The sequence below is a fragment of the Sciurus carolinensis genome, chromosome 3, assembly GCF_902686445.1.
Source record: "Sciurus carolinensis chromosome 3, mSciCar1.2, whole genome shotgun sequence".
Taxonomy (NCBI): Eukaryota; Metazoa; Chordata; class Mammalia; order Rodentia; family Sciuridae; genus Sciurus; species Sciurus carolinensis.
Window position 1 is genome coordinate 56680894 of NC_062215.1, and position 18569 is coordinate 56699462.

The following is an 18569-nucleotide window of genomic DNA, read 5'->3' on the forward strand; positions in this document are numbered from 1 at the left end:
AGCACTTTATATATCTCTATTTCCAAGGTCATCTCCTTGCCTGTGAATTCCTGGATAACAGTGATAAGGTTTGGTTTACTTCCTTGACTCTATGCTAAAAGCACAAAGACTAGAACACAAGAAACATACATTGAGCAAATGAACTCACTGATTCCCTGCCAGAATTCTAAGGTGAACAATGAGAAAGGCAGGGCTGAGAAAGGTCAAGGTCAAGATTACCCAGGTAGTAAACAGCAGAGCCAGGGGTTGAGCATCCACCTTCACCTTCCTGCTCCAGTCAAACCACCATTTTTATTTATTTATTTATTTTACTTATTTATTTGATATCAGGGATTGAACCCAGGGGCACTTTACCACTGAGCCACATCCCCAGACCTTTTTAATATTTTATTTATAGACAGGGTCTCACTGAATTGATTAGGACCTCTTTAAGTTGCTGAGCCTGGCTTTGAACTCACGATTCTCCTAACTCAGCCTCCTGGGCCACTGGGATTATAGACGTGCACCACCATGCTCATCAAACCACTTTTTAAAGGAGCTCAAAGTCATAGCTGAGCCAGACACAGTGTCACATGTCTATAATTCCCTGATATTTGGGAGGCTGACGCAAGAGGATCGCAAGTTCAAGACCATTCTCAACAACTTAGCAAGATCCTGCTTCAAAATGCAAAGGTCTGGAGTATAGCTCAGTGGTAGAGCACTCCTAGGTTCAGTCTCAAGTATGCCCCCATCCCCCAAAAAAAGGCATAGCTGAGACTGTGACCAGCATGAATGCTTGGAAACCCAAATCTAGCCAGGATCTTTCCAGTCCCTTGTGGTTCTCTGCTCTCCTCTGTGCAAGTTCCTGACAGGCACTGATGTCCCTGTGGGACTGGTCCCTACTGAGCTGTGTAACTTCCCTTCTCATCTCCCTCCCTCATTTTGCACAAATGACAGAATTCTCTAAACTAACCCTACACTTTCTGGCTTCCCTGCCTTGGCCCACACTGTTTCCTTGGCCCGGAGGTCCGTTGTCCCTACTTCCCTTTCTCCCCCTGGCCACATATCCTTCCCATACCCAAACAATTACAGAATTATGTGGGATGGCCAGGGGCCCTGGTACTCCAGAACTGCCACCAGGATATAAGAATGTGATCCATGCATGAGTGCCACAAAAAGCACCTCCCCCCTACACATATTCTGTGAAATGTCCATTCCACAGGCTGAGAACAAATGATTATCCCCATCCCCTCTGTGTATGGGAGAGAGTGTGGCGCCCATAGAGGGCAGGAACTTGCCTGAGGTCACACAGCCTCTCAAGGCAGAGCCAGACTCTTCTAGCCTTCTGCCTACTGGACAGAAGCATGTGGGTTCCTGGAAAAGCTTAAAGGTCCTCATCAAAACCTTCCCAGGCTCAGAAACTGAGCAGAGCTCCAGCTCAGCCAAGTCAAGTGACCCCAAATCCCGGATGAATGTCACCCACCTCTGAGTCTTGCTCTGAGCTGGCCTCTTCTGGTTCTCAATGCCTTTGAGAGACTTGGGACTGATTATTCAAATGGGCAGTATGACCAGGGCCCTCCACCTGCCCTTGAACAGCAACCAAAGCACATGCCCCAGCCACATCAAGCCCTTTGAGCTGCCCCTGCCACACACAAGAACTTCCCAGGATCACTGACTCTCAGAGCCAAGTTCTATACTGCTCCCCTGTGGCCCTAGCAAGCAGCTGTCCAAGTTCCATTTATACAACCCCAGGGATGGGAAACTCACTACCTCCCCCTGCAGCCCCTTCCATTGGACCACTTCAGCTCTGAATGTTGGAAGTTGTCCCTGAGGCAAGCTAGAACCCTGCATCCCGAAGCTTCCTGCCCCTGTCCCAGCTTCATCCTAGGACCTATTCTAACTGAGGAACATCTGGGGTCCACGTAGAACCCCAGCACCAGGACCTTCTGCCCACTCTGGTAGGCTGGATGATGTCCTCCAAAAATGTCCTAATTTCTAAAACATTCTATGGAAAAACACATTTTGTAGAAGTTGGAGCTCCATGAAAGGACACAGAGCCCTGAGGAACTCCAAGGATCCAAGAGAAAAAAGGATCACAAGGAGGCAGAAAAGCATTAGCCAGAGAGGAGGAGGAACTAGGAATGAGGGTGTCAAAGAGGATGATTCCTTGGAGGATGGGCTCAGAGGTGGTAGGGGCAGCCAAGTAGGAGGGATGGCTAGGCAGGAAGTGGGGAGGGCATCCCCTGAGGGCAGAGTACAGCCCCTCCCACTCTCCTAGTAGCTTTCACAGGGCTCTAGGTGTCTCAAATGAGCCAGAAAATGAACAAATGTATAGGTGAAATCCCTAAGCCAGAGCTGTAAAGAGGCCTTCTACTGCCTCAATTTGCAATCTGTATAATGGGGTGACTTCATAGAAGACCATAGAAGCCCCTCGAAAGGATGGGTACCCAAGACTCCCCACAAAAGTCTCATTCCCCTCCCCTGCAAGTGCCTCTAGGAGTCCCACAGCAACCCCTAGAGGGGGAAGATATGGATTTCAGCCCAGGAGGGACAAGGGAGCTGCCTGCAGCACACAGGGTAGCAGAGCTGAACCCGCAGAGTGAGACCCCAGGCCTCCTGCCTACCAGCTGATCCCCAAGCCCTCCCCTCTTCACTGTTTACCCAGAAAGACTGAGTCTGGGGTTTATAACCTCCTGAGAACTTCCCCAGCAAGATCATCCTGAGCTGGGTCCAGTGTCCCAACCCCCAGAGGCCCCTCACCTGTCCTGGCTGCTTCCTGGTTCCTGGAAATCAGGAAGCTGCAACCCGTGGACCACACGAGCCTCAAACAGAAACTTGGGGGCCCAGAAGCCCAGGGCTCCAGTCACAAAAGCCATGGATGTTACTCCAAGGGTGGACCACATAAAACTCCAGCTGCAAGAGAAGATAACCTGACTGAAGTTGGGAGAGGACTGGGGCCAAAAGGGCCTCTCCACTTCCTGCAGCCCAGGTATGTAGGCTCTGGCTTCCAGATTCTTCCCAGAAGCACCCTGTGCTCTCGCCTCCCCAACATTCCTGAGCTTCCCTACTCAGCCCCCCTCCACACTCTGGCTCGTGCCATGTCTCCCACTCCTCTGCAGATCACATCTCCTTCCTGAGAGGCCCCAATCCAACATCACATTCTCCAGGAAGCTGGCCCCGCCTGCCCCCATCTTCCTTGGAGTCCCCTCAATGGGTCTCATGGCTCTGGAATGAATGTTGATGTTGCAGTGGATCGTGAGGCCTGCAATTGCAGTGGGCTCTCTTCTGCCTCCCCCACAGCGCCTGGGAGAGAGGAAGATGCATCCCCATGCAGGTGGGAGAAATGAGCAATGAGCACCCAGCCGCCCTGAGGAGTGGGCAAGCGTGGAAAAAATTATCCATTGAGTCAGTTAGGAAAGTGGAACTCGGAGTCTCAGGGTCACTCGGGTTGGCAACGGAGGCAAGGCTGGAGCTCAACCTACCTGCCCCTCTTTTAGCCCCACACTTCTGTAGCATGGGGAGGCCAGGAGGGATGAGACCCGAGTGATAAAGGGGCATCTCAGTAGGTAAGTGAAACTCAGAGGAGGAAGAGGCCTATACCAGGGAGGGCTCCCTGGAGGCAAAAGGAGTCTGTCTGCTAGAGCAGACAGACTGGGTTTTTGTGGCTTGCAGCAGGCAACAGGAACACTCACTTTCTTCCCAGGTATCTGATGTCCTCACACCAGCTGCTCCTCAGGGTCCCTGTGGCCTCCTCCCCTTGCTTCTCAGTTGCTCCTCGGGGAGGGTCTGGAACCAGCAGGATAAGCAGGATCAAGGCAACAGCCTCCAGACAGGGCATGATCTGGGGACAGAGGGCCCAGGAAGCTCAGAGGTACATATTACCATGGTCCAGGAGACCTGAGGAGGATCAGCCACAGTGCCTGAACTCTGGGGACCAGATCCTGGGTCCTAGGGTCCTGGTTATACACAGAGTTGCACACACCACTGCTCCTCACCCCTCAACTCCAAAGGTAAGCTTCTCTGGGGAACAGGGTCCCCTTGGGACCTGATTAATATCCATCTCTTCAGTGCAGATGCTACTTTACTTGGGGTCAGTGGGTCCGAGATGGTTGAAAATGGGAACTCTGAGGCCTGGCACAGTGGCACACACCTATAATCCCAGGTACCTTGGAGGCCAAAGCAGGAGGATCATTAGTTGGAGGCCAACTTCAGCAATTTAGTGGGACTCTGTCTCAAAATAGAAAAGTGTTGGGCTGGGGAGATAGCTCAGTTGGTAGAGTGCTTGCCTTGTAAGCACAAGGCCCTGGGTTCAATCCCCAGCACCACAAAAAAAAAAAAAAAAAAAAAAAAAAAAGTTTTAAAAAGGGGTGGAGATGCAGCTCAGTGGCAGAAAACTTGCCTAGTATGTGCAAGGTCCTGGGTTTAATCCCCAGCACTGCAAAAAAGAAGGAAGGATGGAAAAAAGGAAGGAAGGGAGGAAAGAAGGAAGGAAGGGAGGGAGGAAGGAAGGAAGGAATTATGTACATATACAAATATGGCACAATGAATCCCACTATTATATATGATTATAATATGCCAATAAAAAAATATGAGGAAAGGAAAGAGAGAAGGAAGGAAGGAAATGGGAACTCTGACCACTTAGTGCTTGCTTCCTCAAGGACCAGCCCCTTTCCTGGCCCAAGCCTCCATATGCCATGTCAGTCCTACCCTAGTTTTGTCTCCTGAAGACCTTCTTGCCCATACCCCAAAGAGAGGATCTCACTACATGCCTCAGACCATGAGAAGATTCTTATTCAAGCCAAGTCAGACCAGCTTCCTTGAAGCCCACCCATCCTGGCTGCTTTCCATGACTTCTCATGCCAACTCCGCAGACCTTCATGCAGGATCAAGCTGCCCCCACCTCCTTCCACCACTGAGTTCCTTCCTCTTCTGACTGGTCCACATCCCTGTCCAAGACTGAGTTGATGATGGCTACAGCCCAACAGGGCCTATTAGGTACGTTCTCAGATATCATGTCTCCACTACTTGAGTAACCCTAGCTGCCAGTCTTTGAGGGCCTACTATGTGCCTGGGCCTGGACTAGGAACTTTCCAGTCCTTGTCTCAACAATCCTCAAGATTCTCTAGGTAGTATTCACTCCCCCTACTTTATAGATAGGCAAACCGGGGCTCCAAAGAGGGAGGCAACTTGCCGAAGATCACATAACGAATAAATAGCAGCTGGGATTTGAACCCAAGGTTGAGATTTCCATAGTCCATGTTCCACGTGAGGCCCCAAGCATCCAAAGCTGCCGACATCTGACACCCACCATGGCGCCGGGTACTGTGCCAAGTGGCTAAGGCCATGGAAGGCTGGAAAGTCCCTGCCCACCCAGGGGGAAAGTAGAGGAAAGAAAAGGAAGCTGGACTCACTCGGAGGGCCCAGCGCCAGTTCCCTGTTAGCTCCGCCACAGCTGACCCCAGCACGTAGCCCAGACCACTGCAACAGAGGGGGAGGGGAGATGAGAAGTAAGGCAGGGAACAGGCCCCAGGCCAGTCTGAACCAGGGTGACCCACACCCTGCAGGTTCTGAGTTATTTCTCTGAAAAACGTGAGTCACATGAGGCCCAGATGTCCACTGCCCTTGCTCAGGTCACCAGTGACCTCTGGCTCCTGGCCCATCCCCCAGTGCCACTCTCTCCCCATATGAGGACACACACACCCCAACCCCACCCCTCATGCCCAAGGCTCAGCTCTGCTTGAGTCAGGAAAGTTCAGGAAACCTGGGTCACAGCTCTGGGGCCTGACAGCAAATTCCACTCTTCCCGCCCCCCACACACACTACGGGTACAGGGTGTGGCCCAAACACACTTCCTCACCTCACCCTCCAGGGTTGGCCCCTCCCTGAGCAGCCACAGGGCTTTTCCTCACTCCTTCCTGATCAGATTAACCAGTAGGGTACTCCCTTATCATCTCCAATTCTCCCCACAGTCCCATCAATTGGTGTTACTCCCCCCTTTCTCAGATGAGAAAACTGAGACTCAGATAAATTAAGTGACATGGCGAGGAATGGGCAGCCCTGGGACTCCGATCCCAGTCCTCCTGGTTTGATCTCTCCTATCCCCAGCCCAGCCCCCATTCTGACTCTTTCAGACCTCAGGTTACCTGAAGTGGATCCAGGGGTAATACCAACCTCCCAACAGGGATGAAGATGTAGAAAATGGCCAGCACACGGGTCCGCTGCTCCCTCACGAAGAGGTCACCCAGGACAGTGGGTGCGATGGTGGAGTAGCTGGCTGTGCCTGTGCCCACAACTCCTCGGGACAGGAAGAAGAGCCAGGGGTACTGGGCAAGTCAGGTACAGGACCAAGGTGAGTTCCAGAAATCATCCATGGGGTGAGGGACAGGAAAATGTGTACAAGGGGCTAAAGGCACCTTGTGACATAGGTCCAAGGTGAAGGGCACCAGGGCTACAGATAACTTACTCTCCCCAGCCCCGCCCTGCACCCTCAAGTTCTCATAATTACACACGTGTCCCCTGCTAGTACCTACAGCCACCACCCAGGGGAGCCCTTCTCCTGGGTATCTTTGCTAAGCAGGTCAGTTCCCCAAGGCAGAAGCTATTACCCCCAACCCCACCTCCAGCAGAGCTGGACAGAAGTGAAGCAGAGGGTGACAGAGGGAGGTGCAAAAGAGGAAGCCTCCTGTTAGGAAAGTCTACCCAGCTGTGCTCCATCTCCTCTCCCAGCCCTGCTGCTAGTTTCTGTGTCAGACTGGGCCAGAAACAGAAAAACTCGTCCCACAGTGCTCTGATGGGGCTGTGTCACGGAGGAAGCACAGTGGGAAGGAAGGTCCCAAGGGTCTGGGCAGGGGTGTGGGCAGGGGTGTGGACACCTACCTTAGGGGAGATGAAGGAACTGGAGAGGCCAGCCCCTGACCAGAGCAGGATCCCAAAGCTCAGTGTGGCTTTGCGGCTGTGGCGGTCACCCAGGTAGCCAAACAAGGGTGCAGAAAGCAGCAAGCAGCCAATGAAGACTGGAGGAGACACACAAGTGGTAGCTTGGATCCCTACCCCATAATGGTGGGTGGGCAGACGGCCCACAAGCTGGCATCTTGGCAGTGGGCCCCGGGCATGAAGAGGAAAAGATAAGGTGAATCTCACAATCCCTAACAGACAACCCATAACCCAGAGCATGTGGCACCAGGCCTGGGCCAAATCCCCGCTCTGCCACTTGCTTGCCATGTGTCCTCTCTGAGCATCACCACCACCTTGCAGAAGCAGACATGGCCCTCCCAGGCTGTGTAAGGTGAGACAAGAAGTGATCGTGGAGCCCCAACATGGAGTGGATGCTAGTTTCCTATATTTACAGGAACATGTGACCTCTATCAGTATCAGAACCCATCTGATTTGTCACTCTTACACCTGCTGCTGGCAGGAGGAAAGTGAGGTCAGCCTGGGGTCTGTTTCAATTAGGAGATGAGGATGGCTTAGAATGAGCACACTGACTATAAACCAGTGATGATTCCAGGAGGCTAAGAAAGAAAGAGTTTGTTTTCCTAAATAGGTACAATATTCCCCAGACATTGACCACCTCCCAACCACTGAATCTAGCCTTTTTAAATTTTTCTTTTTTATTTTGAGACAGTGTCTCACTAAGTTGCTAAGGTTGGCTTTGAACTTATGGTCCTCCTGCCTCAATATCCTGAGTCACTGGAATTACAGGTGTATGTCACCTATATCATTAATGAATGTGTTTGCTATTCTGGGAGAAGAAAACTGCCATGATTTTGCTTGGCTACATATCACGTGGATAAGTACATGCACTACTTCTGTATCATAAATAAAATCACCTTCACCCTTGGAAGATGGTGAATCCCTGCCTCCAAGTTGGAAAAGCTAGCAGGTGGAGAAAAGGAGGTTTGGACAGTCTCCTCCACTCAGTCTCACCATTCAAGAGCCTTAGGCTTTGGAAGTCAATGTCCAGCACTTGGGTCTCCATTCCTGAACACAGATGATTGACATTTCCTATACCCAATGAATATTCAGGTTCTTCCCAGTTCATATTCCAGTCACTCCCACTCTCCCATGACCTACTCTAGTACTGGGTTAAGCCACATGCAGTTGTGGAATTTAGGCCAGTTTTGACCTACAAAACAGGCAATTTAATATGGTTCAACCTAATATTCCACAGAGAGTGATCTTTGGTGTCAATGGCATTTAACATTTTAATACTACTGCCAAACTAGGGCTCCAAAAAGTCTATATCAGTTTACACTAACATAGAAGTATAGCCAGCATCCTTGCTGACACTTGATATGACAGATCATTTTATTTTTGTCCATCTAATGCAAAACAAATGGTATCTCACTGATTTTCTGCATTGTCCTTATTCCTGGTGAGGTCAAGCAACACTTTCTATGTTTACATCCTCTGCCATTTTCCTATTGGACTGTTGTTTGTATTTAACATCTTTTGGAAATAATTTTTCTAGTCTTTTATATTAAGTCTTAAGGATTTAAAAATGTAAGCTCAAGGCTGTAATGGTACATGCCTGTAGTCCTAGCTACTCGAGAGGCTGATGTGGGAGGATTGCTTGAGCCCACAAGTTCAATACCCCATGACTGCATCTCAAAAAAAAAAAAAAAAAATAGCCAGGCATGGTGGTGCATGTCTGTAATCCTAACTACTCAGAAGCTGAAACAGAAGGATCTTGAGGCCAGCCTCTACAAGCAAGGGAGGTCCTCAGCCACTTAGCCAGACCCATCTCAAAATAAAAAAATAAAAATAAAAAGGATCAGTTCAGTGGTAGATTCAATCACTAGTACCAAAAATAAATAAATATATAATAAGTAAATAAAAACAAAATCTAGGACTAGATTTTTGGGGTTCAAATGCTGGCTCACCACTTTCAAGCTATTCTGACCTTAGGCAGATCCCTTATCTCTCTTTGTTCCACTTTCATCAACTGCTCTATAGTAGTAGTACTTCCTTTATAAGATTATTGAAAGGATTGACTAAATAAAGCATATAAAATAAACCTGAATGGTTTTATGTAAATGCCCAATAGTGTTATCTATAATTATTGCTAATTGCATAGTTTCATTCACTACCACACTTAAGTGTTTAGCTATTATGGAGACAATTTTATCAGTCTTCCTCTGGTGGGAGAAGGTTGTGCCTTGTCTTGTTTATGCATCTCTTCTTTACCAGAAGTTATTGAAATATCTCCCCAAATCTTTTAGTACTTTCATGGGGTTTGGGGCAGGGATCATTTGCAGTATATAAATGCCTTCAATCTACAGATGCTCTGGTACATCTGCAAGTACCCTTCCCAAGGAGAAGGCAGGTCCTCATTCCTAGCATCTCCAAATTCAAATCATTACTTTTATAAGGTGGGAGGAATTAATGATAGACTCTAGAATCATATTCCCTGGATTGAATCCCAGCTTCAGTAAGAGCCATAGCTTCTCTGAGCCTCAGTTTCATTATCTGTATAACAGGCATAATAAAAACAATACCTTCCCACAATACTGTTGTGAAGGTTAAATGAGTCTGTATTTAAAGGACTTGGTGGAACTGGGACTGTAGTTCAGTGGTAGAGAGCTTGTTTAGCATGCACAAGACCCTGGGTTTGATACCCAGAACTATAAAAAATACAAAGCACTTGTAATAGGGCCTGACATGTGGTAAGGGCCAACTCTGTTAGTTGGGTTGTTTATTTGTTTGTTTTGTTTTGTTTGTCTGGATTGAATCCAGGGGCATTTTACCACTGAGCTACATCCCCAGTCCTTTTTGTTTTTTTTTTTTATTTTGATATAGGATCTCACTAAGTTGCCTAGGGTCTTACTAAATTGCTGAGGCTGACCTCAAACTTGCAATTTTCCTGCTTCAGCCTCCTGAGACACTGGCATTACAGGCTTGTAATGCCTATACCACTGCACCCAGCTCAGGGTTAGTTTTAAATATGTTGAATGGACTAACTCCAGTAGCTTCTCTGTCCCATGGCAGGTAGAGGGGAACTGACCACTGCCTCCCCCACCTCCCTCCCCACTCACAGCTCCATTAAGCTCTCTTTCAATCATCTGTTTCACTTTTCTGCAGTTAGAGACACACAACATTTCAGAGACACCAGGTTGTTTTAGGGACATTGCTGGTGACCTAGAGAGGTGAAGAGACTTACCTGAGACCACCAAAGACCAGCCTGGACATTGGACCTCCAAGCCCACTGCCCTTTCCACTCACCTATTTGGCCTGCTTCTCCGAAGAGTGTCCTTCCCTCAACCATTCACACACACACACACACACACACACACACACACCTCCCTCCACAGCACCTCCCTTATCAGAGACTTTGTAATAATAATTCTGATCCCCACAGTAAGAATCAGAGAAGGCAAATGTTGACTCAATGGCCATTATCTGTTGAATCAAAAAATTGTGGGTGTCAAGCCAAGAAGGTCTCACTTTGCTACAATGTGACTGAAGGGTCAGCACCCACTGCTCAGTCTCTCAGCCCCAAGAGTAAGGGGCAATTAGAAATCCCCAGTCTACAGTGTGGCCTCACATGACTCTGAAAGAAGTTTATAGAACAGTGTACTCCTTCACACGTTTTCAGCTGGTATTTCAAACATTTCTTTAATTTTTTTGGTTGTCGACCTACCTTTATTTATTTTATTTATTTATTTATATGCGGTGCTGAGAATCAAACCCAGTGCCTCACACATGCTAGACAAGCACTCTACCACTGAGCTACAATCCCAGCCCCTATTTCAAAGATTTTTATCATAAGCTTTAGCATTAGTTGCAGAAGATGTGATTTCCAGAATCCCTATGTACAGTTGACCCCTGTATCCACAAGTCCCACCTCCTCAGATTCAACCAACCATGGATCAAAAATGTTTGAAAACAATAATTGCATCTGCAGTGAACACAAAAAGACTTTTTCTCCTCAGTGTTCCATAAATAATGCAATATAATAATTATTTACTTAGCATTTCCATTGTAATAGGTATTATAAGTAATCTAGAGATGATTTAAAGTATACAGGAGGATGTGCCTAGGTTCTCAGCAAATACTACACCATTTTATATAAGGAAATTGAGCATCCATGGATTTGGGTATCCACAGGGAACCAATCCCTTTCAGATACTCAAGAACAACTGTATCTTTGTAAACTTTATTTTCATTCAAATCCTCATGGCTGCAGATAGAGTTCATTCAGTTTATGGCAATTGTTCCCCATAAAGCCCAAGTGGTAAAGCCAGCCCTCCCTGCCAAACCAATCCCACAAATCTCACTGATTGTGAGAAAAAATGCTGGATTCACTCTTTTAATGGAAATAAATATGTTGACACCCATCCCTGAAACCACTATCTCACTTCTGAATTCTAATTTGTAGATAAATAGCAGACAGTCACGCACAGCGGGCTGGCTAGATAAGAGGTTTGTTTGGCTCCTTGCCATGGACGTGTGGCCTGGTGAAAACATCCCCAGTGTGTTTCTATTGATGCTCACTGTTTAGTGCTCTGGGCCTCTCTGCAGAAGCCACAGAGGTTCCTCTGCTTGGCGCCCTGGAGTTTTTACTCCTAGAGCACTAAACAGAGTGCATCCAGGATGGGGTCGTCTCTTTCTGCTTCAAATGGAAAACGCTCCTAAAGGGGAGATGAGAAAGGAGACCCAGAGGTGGGGCACAGGCTTGCTCTCAGGCATATCCATGTTAGGAAAGAGATGTACAGGCTTGAAGAACTGGAATCAGATCTCGCAAAAGTCTGTATGTTTATGTAGCTTCTGGGAAGTTCTTGTGTATCACTAGGGGTCCCTGTACCCGGTTTGAGAGCCATGTTCTACAGCACTGAGATAGTGGACAGTTAGGAGAGGGAGTGACCTGCAGAGAGAAGCCACAGTGTGTGCCTGTTGCTGGTTAGGGTATGAATACATGGGTGTCGTGTTGTAATCAACTGTGTATGCATATGTGCATATATGGGACTGGGTGTCCCCATCCAGGTTAGGGAAAGATTAATTCATGCCTCATGACAGCAAATGCCTCCACCTTGGAATGGGACACATGGGTGCTCCCTGCTGCCTGACTTTAAGCTCTCTGTGACCCAGAGCCCTTCCGAGCCCTCATGGGAGTATGTACTATCTGTCTGTCTGTGTCCTAGTGGTCAGATTTTTCACCACTGCAAGATTAAAGCACACATCAGAATTTCTCAAACCTCAGTGAGTCTCTGATCCACAGCCGAGCTACCAAACATGTAGGAATGAATGACAACTCCACAGTGGTGACGATGCAGAGGTCCATCTCCCTCTGCTCATCCTGCAGCACCAACACTCCAACCTACAGGGGCTGCACTAGCCCCAGGCCTGAGTCCCTGCCCTCTCCTCCTCTCCCATGACTGTCCTTTAAGTCCAGGTCCTACCCCTCCTCTGTGCAGGGGACTCAGCAGGGCTGAAGCTGGGCATGGGACCCCACACACACCAAAAGACCCCACCCCATTGTGAGCCCAAGTTCCCAGTTCCAGGATTGGCAACTGGATCCTTACCTGTCTGAAGCAAACCAGCATTGCTGTCACTGATCCAAAAAAACTTCTGTACATCCAAAAGCACTCCTGTGGAGAGGGACCGTATTCAAGAAATAGAAGTAACCCACCAGGTCTCTAAAGCTCAGCTTCCTCCAAAGTTGGGACAGGACCACTTCTGACCAGAACAGCATGGGGCATGGTAACTGTCCTCTTCCCCTTTCTCCCACACATTCAGCAAACACCCAGAGAAACTCATGCACATCAAACAAACACAGAAACAAGCACCCCAGACATGTGTGTGTTCACATTTGCACATGAGCATGTCCTTGCAGACATGCAGATGCACATATATTCCTAAAATGAGCATTCCCACACTTTCAGAGACACAGTATACATACACAGGAGCCTACACTCACAGACACATAAGCCCAGACACACAAAATCATATACACCACTGATGTGTACACATAAAGACACCCACAGACACACATGCATATCCTCACACTTAGGCTGCCATTCGGCTGTTCCCTGTGGTTATTCAGTGCATAGCCCTTCATTTAGACTACTGTGCAAATAGATGTCCCTGGAGCCCCGGCAACCCTGCTCATGCACAAACAGCAAAATGCATATAAACACATAGGTATAGACATACAAAGACATATGTGCCCTGGCCTGTATATATCTACACACAAGCATGTTCTTCCAGAGGGTTAAGCACAGATATAAGAGCATGCATACATAGAGTTTTGGAGACTTGGGTCTGCCCTCAGTCCCACCTCCCTGAGGTTGGCAGTCTCCTATGCTGTGCTAACTAGATCCCTTAAGCCCCTCCAAGAACTTGCTAAGATATAGGCTGGGGCAGTGGGTGCTCAGCCCAATGCAGTGAAAAGCAGTCCTTCAGACACTGTGGTCTCTTCCCTGGAATTCCCTTATCCTCTCAGTGGTATCTCAGAAAGGACCAGGGTCTATGGTACCTGCTCTTGTGAGCCATATGACTCTGACCTTATCATTATCATGAAGAAAATTGTTCTAGACTATTTTGTATTGCTATCACAAAATATCTGAGGCTCAGTAGTTTATAAAGAAAAGTGGTTTATTTAGCTCACAGTTCTCAAGGTTCAAAAGCATGACACCAGCTTTTGCTCCACTCTGGTAAGGGCCTCATGGCAGATGGTCTCACATGGCAGGAGCATGTTTGAGAATGGCAAGTAGCATATGTGGAAGAGAGATTCAGGGAAGGTGCCAGCCTTGTTTATGACAACCCATTCTCTCAGGAACAAATCCAGTTTCACTAGATCTGACCCACTGCCTTGAGACAGCATTAATCCATTCATGAGCCCATGTGACCTAATTACCTTCCAGAAGGCTCAAGCTCTTAAAGGTTCCACCACCTCCATACCACTGCACTGGGGACCACGTTTCTAGCACATGAAACTTTGGGGGACAGACTATATCCAAAGCATAGCAAAGAACATTCTCAATTTATTGAATCATGAAATGGCTGAAACCAGGCCCTGAGTTGCACATGCACAGCTGTTAGCTTAAGAAACGGGGACCACTGCTGTCCCCATTTCATAGATGAGGAACCAGGCTCCATCCACACAAGTTTGCAGGGCTGGAACTAGGAGCTGGGACATGAATTTTAGCTGAGAAGCCTGCCCTCACACCTAGCAGCCAAGAAAAGGAGCAGAAGCCCCCAAATGGGACACTGCAGAAACACCCACACCAGGAAAGTCCCACATCCACACCTCCAAGACCTGCCAGCAGGGGAATAAAGATCAAAGGATGACAGGAACAAAGCAAGAGCATGTCGTTTAGACAGCTAATTTGGGCCCGATTGCCACAGCATCCAGGCATACAAACGGTTATGTCTTGTTCCCCCTTTTAATGACACGAAGAAGACACAGTCGTTGAAGAGAAAAAACTAGATAACACAAGTGAGCAAAATAACTAACTAAATAAAAATCCACTATAATTGCCCTCATCTTCCCTCTTGTTTTGTCTCCTCCTTGGCTCTTCTCGATCTCGTGGTGCTCTGTGGGTGGCCCAAGGCCAAAAGTGAACCCAACTTCACTTTAACCTGTTATCCACACCCTGGCCTCCCAAAGAGCTGTTTCCCACAAGAGAATGTTAATGCTGCATGAACCTCATGTCCCCAACAGTCCCCAGGAGCTCATCATGGTTTCACTTCTAGTCTTCATCCCCACAATGACCACAGCCAAAGGATGTCCTAATGGGGAAGGAATTCTATCAGGTGGACTCTGATGGCCCAGCCAGGGGCCCCCAGAGCAAGTGAAAAGAGAGCAGGCAGCCCAGTCTCCCAGGCTCATAATCTGCATGCCAATGTTCCCCGATGGTACCGGCTCCCCTGTGCCTCTCACCCTTTATGCCTCTTCATGCCACCAGCCCACACTAAAAACTCAGGCCTCCTCAGCTTTGACTTCATCCCCTGCAGTAGACTGTGAACTGACCCCATCCCACACCCACCTCCATCAAGGCATCAGATCCAATTATATTCTTCCATTTAAAAAATTGTCTCATGCAGACATCATTACTCTATGTACATGTATGATTACATGAATGGTGTGAATCTACATTGTGTACAACCATAGAAACAAAAAGTTGTACCCCATTTGTGTACAATAAATCAAAATGCAGTCTGTAAAAAAAAAAAAAAAAAAAATTTAAATTGTCCCATGGCTCCCCATTGCCTGAGGTAGAAAGTCCAAGCTCCCAGGATGGCACCCAAGAAGTCCATGATTTTAGCCCAAACACCCTTTTCAGAGATATTTTGTTTTCTCTGCTTCTTGTCAAGCCTGATCAGTCCATGCGCTCTCACCCTCCCATGCTCACCCCTCTCTGAATACCTTCCCCTGACCTCATTGCCTTTCCAATCTTCTCAGTCTTCAAGGCCCAAACCAAACACCTCCTTGTTTGCATGTTCTATGGAACCCCTCAGTCATTTGTCCTTGTGGCTGCCCAGCTTGCACTTATCCCCTCTAGTTCTTTATTAGAGTGACTCATACATGTGTTCTGTGTCCCTTTGAGCAACTCAAAGACAAAGACCAGGTCTGGTGATGTCTGCAGTCTGAGTCCCATTCATTCTATGACAGTGTGCTGAGCATCAAGCCCTGGCCCCAGGGATGCCCAGAAGCTGGAGACTCCTCTCCTGAGCTCCCGAGCCTGGTCTGTGCCTCCCTCATCTGACTGCGTCTCTCTGCTTTTTGCAGGATCACTTTTGGCAAGCTTCCTCCTGTGCCCAAAATAGTCATTCCTGCATTCAGGTATTACAAGTCCGAGTTCCTCACAGGTCTCCAGGGTCAACTAAAGGCTCCTGCCCACAGTTAGTATCGATCTTGAATGGATGGGTAATGAAAAAAGAAAAGGTTGCTGGATGTGGAAGGGCATCCCTGTAATCCCAGCAACTGAGGAGGCTGTGGCAGGAAGATCAAGGGCAGCCTCAGCAATTTGGTAAGACCCTCAGCAACTCAGTGGCAAAGCACCCCTTGGTTCAATTCCAAGTATGAGAAAGAGAGGGAGAGAGAGAGGGAGAAATAAAGAGAGAGGTGGGAGGCAGAAAAGGTTGGTTCCTGAATGAATGAATCAGTGAATGAGTGACAAGAAAACTAAGTTGAGCCCCAGTCAGTCTTCAATGAATAAATGAATGAATGAATGACAGAAGACAGAAGCAGACTGTGCCTGGGACCTACAAGAAAGGAAGACAGAATGTGCAACTTTTGCCTGCTGCCTGCTATCCCAGAAGCAGACCCAGTAAGAGTTATTCTCATGGACGTGGTGGTGCACGCCTGTAACTCCCTCAACTCAGGAGGCTGAAGCAGGAGGAGCACCCTTTTGAGGGCAGCCTCTGCAAGTGAGACCCTAAGCAATTTAGTGAGACCTTATCTCAAAATAAAAAATAAAAAGGACTAGGGGTGTAGCTCACTGAGAAAGCACCCCTGGGTTCAATCCCCAATACCAAAAAATAAAAGTTATTCTCACCTGCGAGCTGAACCAAAATACCCTGTCCTCTAGAACCTCCCCTGCAGTTCCTCCCAGAACCTGGAGGACATCATCTGCAAGGCACTGTCCTTCTTACTGCTCTCAGTCAACCAGCCCTCCTCCTGTCCCTGCCCTCAAACCCAGTGTGACTTCTCTTAGTTTGGGGCTGGATTGGGAAGTAGTCTTCATTCAGCCATGACTGGAAACCACCTCTAAGGTTGAGAACAACAGAGATGTGCTCCAAGAAAAGATGATGGGTGGAAAGTTGCCAAGATATGCACCCACCATCTGCTGGGATGGACCAGCAGGTGCAGCCCCAGGATGCTTATCCCTTCCTCACCTGCGATGATGAACCAGTTCATGTAGTTCAGGAGGTTGATGTAGCAGAGAACTGCAGCAGCCACATATGCTCTCCAGCGAGGCAGGCTCCATGGGGCAGGTGTGCTGGGAGGGGGACACTGACCTGAGACCAAGGTCCCATAGTGCCTGCCTGGCCTCAAGGACTGACTCTGTGGCCCTCCTGGCCCAGGATCAGGGCACTCAGCAGACATCTCCAGTGGTTGCCAACCTGCAACTCCTGTCCCAGGACGGGTGCTGGGTTAAATGCATCAGCTCAGCACTAAGTAACTTCCTGAGGGCCCCCAGCCTTCCAACCTCAAAGCAGCTGTCCTAACTGTTAGGCATCTAATCACAGGTTCCTGCTGAGCCCACCAAAACCTCACTGATAAAATTTCACCACCCTCAACCTCCAAAGCCTGCTGGCACCCCCACCCGTGTGCCTGCATAACTTTATGGTCCCCTGAATCTAACCTGCAGCTGCAGTGAGGAAGGGAAACTCCTAGGACAGGAAATGAGACAAGTCTCCCCTGGGCCCTGCTCATGCAAACTGACCCAACACCCACACAAGACAAGGAGTGTGAGCCAGGACCCAAGTCAGACCAGGGAGGTTGGGTGTTGGCCAGGAGAGCAACATTGGTCTAGACAGTCAGCGAAATTTGGTTCCTGTTCAGTGTCTAATGCCCTATGTGAAGAAAAAAATACCTCAGAGAAAGCAGCCTACAGTAAGACACCTGTGGGCAACACACACCAATAGAGCTTAGGCTAAGGGGATATTTTCAGAGAGAAGCAAGATAATGGTATAGGCTTCAAGGTGTCTCTGTAGATTGCTCACTAATAGCAAGCAGGGGAAAGAGTAACTACACAATAGAAGGGCAGACATCTTGACCAGGGATTAAAGTAACCGCCAAAGGGGGCAGATGGCAGTGGGCCTCCCATCTAAAGCCCTGCACATGTCACAGTGCAGTGTTGTAGCCAGAAATGCATAACCCAAATCTAATTACAAGGAAACATCAGACAGATCCAAATGGAGGAACGTTCTTTTTCTTTTAAGGGACTATGATTCAAAAATGTCAAAGTAGTTCAGTGGTAGAGTGTGTGCTTGGCTCGCAAGAGGCCCTGGGTTTGATCCCCAGAACTAAAAGAAAAAATAAGAACAACGAAAAAAATCGAAGTCATAAAAGACTAAGGTGCTATTTCAGATTAAAGAGACAAAACAGATATGACAAGTGTGACACAGAATTCTAGGCTGGATTCTGTACTGAGGAGAAATACCTATTACTTAATCAATTAATCAAATTGGAATGTAGCCAGGTACAGTGGTACACTCAAGAGGCTGAGGTAGGAGTATCACAAATTCGAGGTCAGCCTCAGTAACTTAGCAAGGCCCTAAGCAACTTAGAGAGATCCTGTCTCAAAATGAAAAATAGAAAGGGCTGGGGATGTGGCTCAGTGGTAAAGCACCCCCGGGTTCAATCCCCAGTGCCAAAAAATAAATAAAATAAAATAGGAATGGAGATAGTAGATTAGGAAGGAATTTTATATCAGTGTCAAATTTACTGAAGGTGATCACTGTACAGTTATGTAAGTAAATATACTTATTCTGAAGCTCCTAGGGATAGAGGATTGTAATGTATGCAACTTACCTCTCATGTGGTTCTGAAAAAAAAGATAGATACATATGGTAAGAAAGCAAATTGGCCAGGTGTGGTGGTACATACCTGTAATCCCAGCAGCTCAGGAGGCTGAGGCAGG

At 48.0% G+C, this 18569-nt stretch overlaps 1 protein-coding gene across 3 annotated transcripts in view; it reads right to left on the bottom strand.

Annotated features, from left to right (window-relative positions):
• The window catches only part of Spns3 (SPNS lysolipid transporter 3, sphingosine-1-phosphate (putative)), a 46327-nt gene extending 29251 nt beyond the window's left edge, over nt 1-17076 (bottom strand). For all 3 annotated transcript variants that reach the window (XM_047545608.1, XM_047545607.1, XM_047545606.1), the window contains exons 1-7: nt 16819-17076; nt 12501-12566; nt 6856-6992; nt 6151-6302; nt 5391-5457; nt 3672-3820; nt 2740-2892 (exon numbers count right to left, since the gene is read on the bottom strand). In XM_047545608.1, the coding sequence (XP_047401564.1) occupies nt 2740-2892; nt 3672-3820; nt 5391-5457; nt 6151-6302; nt 6856-6992; nt 12501-12566; nt 16819-17029 (935 nt within the window). In that variant the 5' untranslated portion in view covers nt 17030-17076. The remainder of the gene's footprint in view (nt 1-2739; nt 2893-3671; nt 3821-5390; nt 5458-6150; nt 6303-6855; nt 6993-12500; nt 12567-16818) is intronic.
• Nucleotides 17077-18569: the final 1493 nt, after the last annotated feature.